This window comes from Propithecus coquereli, unplaced genomic scaffold (genome assembly GCF_000956105.1).
Source record: "Propithecus coquereli isolate 6110/MARCELLA unplaced genomic scaffold, Pcoq_1.0 Scaffold528, whole genome shotgun sequence".
Taxonomy (NCBI): domain Eukaryota; kingdom Metazoa; phylum Chordata; class Mammalia; order Primates; family Indriidae; genus Propithecus; species Propithecus coquereli.
Window position 1 is genome coordinate 1,016,662 of NW_012151152.1, and position 10,041 is coordinate 1,026,702.

The 10,041-nt window shown below is 50.2% G+C and overlaps 1 protein-coding gene across 1 annotated transcript in view; it reads left to right on the top strand.

Moving 5' to 3' along the window:
• Positions 1-9,068, top strand: part of UBR4 (ubiquitin protein ligase E3 component n-recognin 4) — a 127,290-nt gene extending 118,222 nt beyond the window's left edge. The window contains exons 103-106 of the mRNA XM_012656940.1: positions 809-1,033; positions 4,254-4,344; positions 5,020-5,182; positions 8,692-9,068. Of these exons, the coding sequence (XP_012512394.1) occupies positions 809-1,033; positions 4,254-4,344; positions 5,020-5,182; positions 8,692-8,756 (544 nt within the window). The 3' untranslated portion in view covers positions 8,757-9,068. The remainder of the gene's footprint in view (positions 1-808; positions 1,034-4,253; positions 4,345-5,019; positions 5,183-8,691) is intronic.
• Positions 9,069-10,041: the final 973 nt, after the last annotated feature.

Below are 10,041 nucleotides of genomic sequence, written 5' to 3' on the forward strand. Positions count from 1 at the left end.
TTCCTGGGTTCAAAGCCCAGTCCTTGCCCCAGTGTGACTTTGGGCAAAAAACACTCACCTCCTCTGTACTGTAGTTTTCCTTTTTGGGGATAGAGGTAGTATCTATCCCATAAAGTTCTTGTGAGGATTAAGATAATCCGCGTAAAGGACTTAAAACGGTGCCTGGCACTCAGGTGTGCTGTGACCGTCACTACCGTTGCAACTTAGGCAAGAGTGAGAACGAGAAGCAGCACTTGCCTGGAAGAATCTATTGGAATGAAGGAGGAAGGACACAGATCATAAGAAAACAAACCAAACTAGGGAGCCTGGGAAAGGAACCAGATGCAAATTTAGGGCAAACCACTTAAATATGATAAGACTAGTGGAGCGAGGGAGAATTCAGGCCATGGACCCAAGTCAGGACTCTAGATTCATGTTTTGACACCGTCTCTTACTAGTTCGGTGACTTTCGACAAGTCACTTCACTTCTTTGGGCTTCCACAGTTGTAGGACAATTCCATGTTGGGTTGTTTGTGAATGTAACTGACAGCAGGGTGCTCAGAGGCTAGTAGTTGTTGAGAATTGTGTCAGAGCTAGGGGTGGGGGGCAGGGAGGTCAAGGAAGATGCCACAAAGAAGGACCTGGAAGGAGAAGACGGGATTGAGCTGCCAAAGAGGGGGTGAGAGGAGCAGTCAAGGATGAGGTGGAGGAGTGTTCAGTAATCCAGGTGTTCAACAAGCATGATGAGAGGATGACAGGTTGAGCAAACCCTCTCCCCTTGCTGCCATGCCTGCTTTCACCTGCTTTCATCGTGCCCCTTTTCTTCCAGAACCCGAGCAACTTCCCGAGAAGAGAAAAACCTCCAAGGCTTTCTGGAGCAGCCCAAGGAGAAGTGGGTGGAGAGTGCCTTTGAAGTGGACGGGCCCCACTATTTCACAGTCCTGGCCCTCCACATCCTGCCCCCTGAGCAGTGGAGAACCACACGCGTGGAAATCTTGCGGAGGCTGCTGGTGACCTCGCAGGCCCGGGCAGTGGCTCCAGGGGGAGCCACCAGGTCAGTACCTGCTTCAGGAAGCTGTTGCCCGGATTGTGTATTCCCATGGTGTTATGTATTCCCAGTGTGCTCAGTGGACTCTGCAGTTGACACCAACCTTTCTCAGTCTGTCAGACCAAAAGTCTAGGCCGAAGGCTGGTATTTGCCTGATCACCTCTGGGTCTTGTGTTCAGCCATTAGAAGGGTGGAGCCAGGCTTACCTGCTATAGAAAAATCGGAGAAGAAGGCAGCCTGGCACACGGTGGTACAACCAGTGAGATGATTAGGGCCAGCAGGGGTGAGACCCATAACCAGGTTTTCCAAATCTTACTGGTTTGGGCATAAACTAGGAAAGTTTCGGCATGGCTGTCACTGGGTATTTTCCAGTAATGAAAAGCTTATTATTCTTGCTTTTTGGTTATATTCCTATCCCGTCTGCTCCATGTTCCATGAGCCTCTCTCCTTCCAGACTCACTCTCCTGTTCATGTGGACACCTCCAAAGGAAGAGCAGCGTGTCGGGAAGGAGTGGTCTTTGTTGTATGGCCTCATGCTGAGTGTGGGTCAGATGGGGGGTGTTGTGGGAGAAACAACTACAAACCACCCCCCCAGCTCTCTGGGATGCCCACATCAATTGCTGTGCACAGAGGGCACGCCATGGGCACCACTCAGGCTGACAGTGGCCCTCAACAGTCTGCCTGTCCTGGGGAGCTACACAGTAGGTTCTGGGTTTAGCAGCTTACTTCTGCCCCTTGAGTGAATGTGCCTCTGCATCATTTCTAGAAGATCTGTCCCTGAGATTCCAGTTTAGCTCAGGATCCAAGGGACCATTTCCACATCTGTGGGCCAGCATGGGAGCGGAGGGGAAACTTTTAGGGCCATGGTCATGACAAGCCACGTGGAAACAGCGTGTGCCTGAATTGGCACACCTGGTATCTTTACCTCCATCGGCTCTGATTTATCTAGTTGCTCGTCTGTAGGCACCTCACACGCCCAGAGAGACCAGACTGGAGCTATAATGTTGAATCTGGCAGTGCCAACTTGTTTCTGTGGAGAGGGAGGGGGTGAGTCTTGTTAGATTCCTATGTAGCCCCTGCCCCATTCCAAACATACCACTTTCCAGTGTTTCCCAAGAGCCTGCAGCATTAATACTTAACTGGGTGCTAGAAATCAAAAGTTAGACCTGAGGCTACTTAAGCTGTTGATAAATCAAACTTAGCCCATGTCCATAACAAATAGAGTGACCATTTATTGGGTACAAGGCTCTCCATGGCAGGTGTGAAATCTGAGCTCACAGGAACTGTTTTGCTTTCAATTAGTAGACTAGAATTCATTACTGTCCCAGGCAGTTAAAGAAAAGCTGATTTGGTCATAGCTTAATTAGGAAATCCAGTGTGAGCTACGTTCATGAGTTGCCATTTTCTCTGTAGCAGTTTAGTCACCTTTACTAATTAACCTTAAATTAACTTGGGCAGGGTCACTCAAGATTTCTGCTTACTAAAGCAGAACAGCCACAGAGAAGGACCAAACCTGGCCATCATCTGGGGCTGTGAGCCTGGTGCTCACAGAACAGACTAGAAGTGCTGAGGGTTTGCTGGGTGTCAGGTCACCATGGAGGAGAGCCCATGGCTGGGAGGGCATTCAGAATCATCGTGTTGGTGTTGAGGACAGTGTCACTGGTGGCAGCCTTTGTCCTAAGTCTTATACATCATGGGGTGGGGGCAGTAGCACATACAAGGAATGTAGCTCAAGGGAAGCTGGCTTCTTCTGCAAGGTTTACATTTAAGAAAAGGTGTCTTTGCCAGGAACTTGCAAGTATGGAAGCCTAGGACGTTCTCGGGCATCCATCAGAACTTGATCTGTTATCTTATCTGCCAGGATGCAGAGTTGCAGAGGATTGGATGTGGTTCTTGTCCACAGGCCCACCTCACAGTGTTTTAGGCTGTGGCATCCCCTTGCATGGTATGCAGGAGAGAAACAGGAGATTTTGGAAGATACTGGGGTGGAAGGAGGCTACAGGAAGCACGTGTTAGCAAACATATTGTCTCATTTTATTATTGTTTTGCTTTGCTTTTGTGAGTTAGTTAAACATTTACTGAATGTAGGTGTGAATGGTCTATCTCACAGTAGGCAGTCCCTTCACTTGAGGCCCATAGATAATAGTTTTGGCTTCTGTAGTAAATAACATCTGTGCTTGTCTTATTTTTATGATTCTTACATATACACATGCATTTTAATACTAAAGTAAATGTTTAGTACCTATCCCTTTAGTCATGGGGTTTGTTCCAGTGTGTTCCAAGGTGTAGAATACTCCATGATAAGGGTTCATCTAGTCTTTGCTTATTACAGATGTGATGGCCACGCACTGACAAAACCTCTGTAGAGCTTGGGCGGTAGAAACTGAACCCCGACACTGATATTTCACTGCCTATGCCGAGGGAAGTCTGGTCTTTCTGTATTTTCACGGGGGCTTTACCCGGCGAAATCATTCCTTAAACCAAGAGTGTGCTGAGCAGGCAGTGGCCATGTCAGAGATAGCTCCCAGTATTCCAGGGGACTGGCCAGTCTTTAATCCTGAACTGAATCACTGGATTAAGTAGAGATGATACTGGTTAGAAACAAAGGGGTGTGGTGAACAGCTCAGATTATCCCAGGATTTAGAAGGTGTCGGGGTGTTTGCACGCTCCATCCTCGGCGTTACTATTACTCAGCACCAATTTTCCACCAGCTTGCTGTTGTTCAACACAGCATGTCTGACACGTTACTGTGTTTAGCTGCTTTAGGTCTGCTGGCTGTTTGTAAAATGTTTCCCGGTGGGAACATAAAGACTGAAGGTAGAACCTGTTTCCTACTTCATTCATTAGGTACCGCCAAGCCCAAGAGCTTGTGCGGTGGCTGAACACAAGGGAAACACAGGACTCCTTGGCCTTTCTTTAAGTCGGTAGCCTTTTCATTGCCATGTTGCAACTTTGTCCCCCCATTCCAATTTTCTCTGATCTGGAAAATGAGTACTAAGAGAGTCAGGTGAATTTCCTGGGGCATTTTTGTAATCAATCAACTTCTGGGTCCCAGGGCTCCAGAATTTCTTGCCCACAGCTGCTTTTGTCCAAGCAGATAGGCAAGTAGCTGGAACTGTGTGATGCACCGATTACGATGACCCTTCCCTTGTGCCCAGAATGCCTTGCTCTGTCCTGGTGAGTGTCCTAGGGGCTTCATGGGATAGAACCTGATTTTCTTTTCCAGGCTGACAGACAAGGCAGTGAAGGACTACTCTGCTTATCGTTCGTCCCTTCTCTTTTGGGCCCTCGTCGATCTCATTTACAGCATGTTTAAGGTAAGCGTGTTTTGGCAGGGGTGTAAAACGTCCGTGCTCCAGGCTCCGACCCTGCCTCAGTATCCAGGTGGCTGCTCCTCCGCTGGCCTGGGGATGCTTTGCTCCTGAGAAACAAATGCCCCTCCTGTGGGAAGGGATGGATGCGTCCCTGAGGTACATTTGTAGCCGAGATCACTCCCGTTACCCCCTCTCAAGCCTGCTCCAAGCCCCCTTCTATAGAAAGACCTTCCCTCCTGGGTCACCCTTTGTTGCTCTGGCCCCTGCATTTGGATAAACTCTGCTGCCCTGTGTGAGTCTGACTTCCTGTAGCGCAGCCTGTGATAGGACCCTCTCTGCCTTGAGAGAACCAAGAGTGTTTTGGGGTTGTTCTTTTACTATCTGAGTGAAACAACTCAGTCGAAATGTGTTGGCAATTCCCTTTGCTTTGAGGAAATGTGTAGGGAGGAAAGAATGCAGTCGCTTGTTGGAGCTTGTGGGTTCAAGTGACACGGTGCCTAGTAAGGGGGGGCTCTATGAGGAATGAAGTTTTGTTGTTCCAGGAGATAAAACACACCCTCCAGGGAAAGCTGTGATGTACCTGGGGAGGGCTCTCTTTTCACGGGATTGGAATGGCCTGACTGACTTGAGGCATTAAGTAACCCACTCCCCGGCCCTGTCTCCCGTTGTTTCTTGTAGAAGGTGCCTACCAGTAACACGGAGGGAGGCTGGTCCTGCTCTCTAGCTGAGTATATCCGCCACAACGACATGCCCATCTATGAAGCTGCCGACAAAGCCCTAAAAACCTTCCAGGAGGAGTTCATGCCAGTGGAGACCTTCTCAGAGTTCCTCGACGTGGCTGGTCAGTGTCAAGGTTTTATTTTTCCAAGATCCTCTGCAGCAAGGCCCCATGTCTGCCTTAGTGGGGTTGGCCATAGCTTTATCTTCACTTGTCAGAAGAAACACAGGTTTGCACCAGCCTGTCAGCGCCTACTGAAAGCCCTGGAAAGATGCATAAAGACCAAGTCACTGATAACAAGAACAGCAGCTCTAACCCATACGAAGCACTCAGCACCTGCTGGGCCCTCTGCTGCCTGTTGTACGTGATCTCAGTCCTCAAGGCAACCCTGTATGAGGCAGGAGCTATGGTTGTCCTCATTTTATTTTATTTTAATTTAATTTTATATTATTTCATACAGGGTCTTACTCTGTTGCCCAGGCTGGAGTGCAGTAGTGAGATCATAGCTCGCTGTAGCCTCAAACTCCTGGGCTCAAGCTATCCTCCCACCTCAGCCTCCCAAGTAGCTGGGACTGCAGGCACTCGCCACCACGCCTGGCCAATTTTTTTTTTTAACTAGAGATGGAGTCTCGCTATGTTGCCCAGGCTGGTGTTGAACTTCTGGGCTCAAGTGATGCTCCCTCTAGGGCCTCCCAAAGTGCTGGGATTACAGGCAGGAGCCACCATGCCCAACCCATCCCCATTTTGTAGATGGGATAACTGAGGCTTTGAAGATTAAATAAGTGGCCAAGAGAACATAACTAGAAAGTGATAGAGTCCCTTTTTGATTCTGGGTTTTTATGACAGTTCAGAACATTAAGGTACAAATGGGAGTACATGTCTTCCTCCTGCCATTGGGGAACTGAGACCCTTATGTCGCAGCTGCCCCCAGGGAGAAATGGAAGATTCCTACTCTGATTCTTAAGTAGGTGGTAAATATCACGACAGAGCAAAATAGGGTGGGTCACATTTTGAACTGTGCTCGTGTGATCATCCACAGCTAGTAAAACTGACATTCTCTGTATAACAAATTTGTCATCCTAATTGCAAACAAACACATTAGAATTTGCTTGGATTTCCTAACCAAGCATCAGGTGACGGCAGCGGGAGGTGACTCGGGTCCATGTATGGGAAAATGCGCTCAGGGTTAGAATGGCCCTCTCAGGTTGGGGTGCCATGGTATCACGGCCCCCACCAACACCATCCTCACAAAGGTAGCTACCCAGAGCCAACAGGTAACCAGACCTGCCGAACTCTTTTTCATTAGTTTGTTTCACTGTGTCACTTTTTTCTGATGTTCATTGTGGAAATTTTGTATGGTGTAAAAAAGCAGGGAAGAAATTCCCCCATATCCCACAATCAAGAGAACACCTCCATTGACATTTCTTCTCTCTTTTTATCCTCTGGGAATGAGACCTGCTAAAGATCTAGAGTGATATTCAGTGTGAATTATTCTTTCTTCCCAATTCAGCACCAACTGAGTGATTTTTCCAAAAAGCCCTGGGGTCTCCACGTCGGCTGTTCTTTGCAGCGGCCTCGGTAGCAGCTCTGTGCTGGGATGGGCCTTTGTCGCCGGTGCTTACCTCCCCTGTGTGCGCAGTCAAGTGCTAACGCTTCTCCCCTCTGTGCATTTAACTCCACCAACCCTTTACTGCCCCCACCAGCATTTTTTTAATTTTTTTTTTAAGGCAAGCACAAAAATGAGGTTTATTAAGGAGAGAAGGATAGGCTTATAGAGCAAGAGCGTGCGCTTATAGAGCGTGCAATACACGCACCACAGGTGATGACTGGACCCATTGCTTCAGCAGAGGGAGAGCAAAAGGAAGGGCAGGAAAGGGCCTGGTTATGGTCTGCATCTTGTTTATAGTGTCCAGATTGGGACCTCCCTAGGGCTTGGACGTCACCGTGGAACCATTTTGATTGGACAATTGGGAGTTGCATGACCTGAGTCTTAACTACACATGCGGGTTGTTTTAGGTCAATTTCTGGACTCTGTGGTACCTGTGCCATTTGGCCCGTGGGCTACAGAATCCTCTGCATTCTTTCGCAGCCGGCGCACTAAGTTCTGATCGGCAGATTCGTAGGGTAATCTCCCCTGCCCCCAGGTATGGCAGTAACTCAGGGCAGGATCAAAGTGGAGCAGGACAAAGATGGGGGCCTGGGGCCCACCCTTGTTCTTCACAGGTGGGTCAATTGCACTAAGGCAAAGTGCCCACTTTTGTCCCTAGGAGACCCAGAATCCCTCGCTATCTACCTAACATTTCCTTTCTATTCTAGAGGCCCAAATCGTTGGGTAGGGACATCGATTCATCTGTCTGCTTCCTGCTGAGTAAGGGCGACGATCCCTGTTAGGGTGGCCTCTTAGAGGTTCTCTGGCCATTGGCGATTTTTTGCATAGACATTTAACCACCATCACACCATAGCACACGCCTTGCTTTCTTCCCAGAAAGTTAGTCCTGACTGAGAGCAGGTAGCCTGTCTCAAAGACTGCGTTCTTCATGCTGAGCCTTGCGCCCGCCATGCAAGACTGTGTCAGTGACAGTGCAAGTCAGAGTTGGTGAGAGGAGGAGGAGGAGGTGGGCTGGGGAACGAAGGGTTCATCTTGGTTCAGGCTTTGCTTCAACCTTCAACTGGTGGCAGTGCCCCTGGACTATAGCAGGGGGAGCCAGAGCCCCTATCAGGCCGGGAGCCTCCACTTCTAGGTCAGGCTTTCATAGCACGACTTTATTACTTTGTTTAGGCTGTTAGACAATTTCATCACATCAGACACACCCTATCCAAATGTGAGAACAAAAACACCTTCCAAAGCCAACAAGAGATGTTCTGTGCCACTCTCCCTTCCATTAGTGCAGACGCCTGGGAGATGACTTCAGTTTGGATGTTGCCAGGCCTTCAGGGTTAACAGCTCCACGCCTGTTTAACACGAGGTGCCAGTGTCTCCTGTGCCCTGCCATGTGAGGGTGGGGTGGCCACGGGGGACTTGGTACAGCTCGAGCATCGTCTGTGCAAGGGGCAGCTGCACGTGCAGGGCCTCGCTTAGCCCCCACAGGGAGGCAGCATGGCAAGGGCTTCTCTGTCTGCATTTGACGGTTGAGGAAACAGAGCACAACTCGCTCAGGAACCCAGGACTAGCGGTCGGAGCAAAGCTCAGACGAACCCAGGGTCCTACTACCCTGCTCTGCCCCTCCCAGCCGTTGAGGGCAAGGCATTAACCTTTCTTTGATCCCACATCCCTTTGAGCAGAGAGTGACAGCTGTGGGCACTCTCCTTTAGAACACCCCCTTCCATTTTGCACTCGGGTCCAGCGGATTTGCACACTCCTGCCGTGTTCCCTGCACCAGGTTTATAGCCGCTGCTCCTGGGAGGTCTGAGGTTGGCCTCCACCACTTCACCCTCAGCAGCAGCACCTGCTTCCGGAAGCAGGGTGTTTGCTCAGTGACTGTCCCCCCAGTCATGCTGATATCCAGCGAGCAGCTGGGTTGGAGCTTGTCAGGGCACAGCGTGTGCTCTGTTGGATGCGGCGGCCATGACTCAGGGGGCCGGGGGCTGTGCACACCCGCTCCTAACCAGCCTCTGCCTGTTGTGTTTTCCAGGCCTTTTATCAGAAATCACCGATCCAGAGAGCTTCCTAAAGGACCTGTTGAACTCAATCCCCTGACCACCCAGTCGGACACCGCGGTTGACAAAGACTGAAGCTAGCTTGCCTTCCTCCCTCTGTTCCTCCCTCCCTGTGCATTGACTCCCCCATGGGATGCTGCATCATTACCCCCTATCTTTTCTTGGCGTGGCTTGGGGTTTTTAGGCTTCCTGTTTTATCTTGTGTGTGTGATGCACTAGCTATGAAGTTGTCTGTAACCCGAGCCATCGAAGGACCTGTACATACCTAGGAGCCATGAATTGTCCTGGCCAACTTAATACTTGAGTGTGCACATCTTCAGAAATAAAGGAATGACTTAATACACATTGAGAAAGAAGGTGTTGACTGCTGCTTAAGCCCATCTTTGGTGACACTGGCCAAGTGGTTTCTCTTGAGTGCACAGCCTTTTCGGTGTCAGCACGGAAGACAATGTGTCAGAGTCACTGTCTCTGGGCCTCTCGTCAGCACTAAATGGAGCCTGTCTGTTCTCGGCCAGCAAGCTGGGGCGCTGCATTTGATGGCAACGATTTTTCCCAAAACAAAGCCTGTCGCCTTAAGAGCTGGAACCCAAAGACACGTGGAACTGATGATTTTCTAGTCCTCAGCTGAAGGGCGGCCAGGGGAGCAGGGCACTAGTGTTTTGGCAACAAAAGCCTTGGGAGCATTTGACATTCATACTAACTGTGCATGTGGTGTCCTTCGGTGACTTCTCTTCGGGGTTGTGGTGTCGAGAGGGCCTGAGGCAGACTTAGGGTCAGAGGAGTGAGAGTAGCTGCTGTTTATACTGCCCGCACCCAATATATTCTTATTTCTAGTCTAGCAAGCCTGTGAGAAAGGGCCCATGAACTAACACCACTTCCCAAGGTCACCCAGCCAGGAGCTTTGTGCCTCTGAAGCAACGTTCTGAACCACTGCCGCTGCTGCTGCTGCTCTTGGGGGGGCCTCTGAGACCCACTCCCCGACATTTGCGGGGCAGCAGCTCTCTCTAGTGAGGTGGCCAGACTTTAGGAAAAGGCTGACCCAGCCGTGGTCTCGGGAGGAAGAACTTGCTAATACCTGTCTCCTTTCGTTCCCTGTGGGCCGCTCAGCCAAGGGCGATGTGTGACATCAGCCGGCCCTGTCTGGATGTCCAGTGTACGTGGCTTACTCCTCAAGCCAGATCTGGGACCGGGGTGCCTCTGGGCACCTGTGGAAGACTTTACAGAAGCCAGGACTTCACGTCCCTTCCCCAGAGCCCCTGACCAGGCAACCAGGCAGGCGTGAGTGTGGTGCTTGGACTTAGACACAAAGGCGTTTGTGGCGGGGG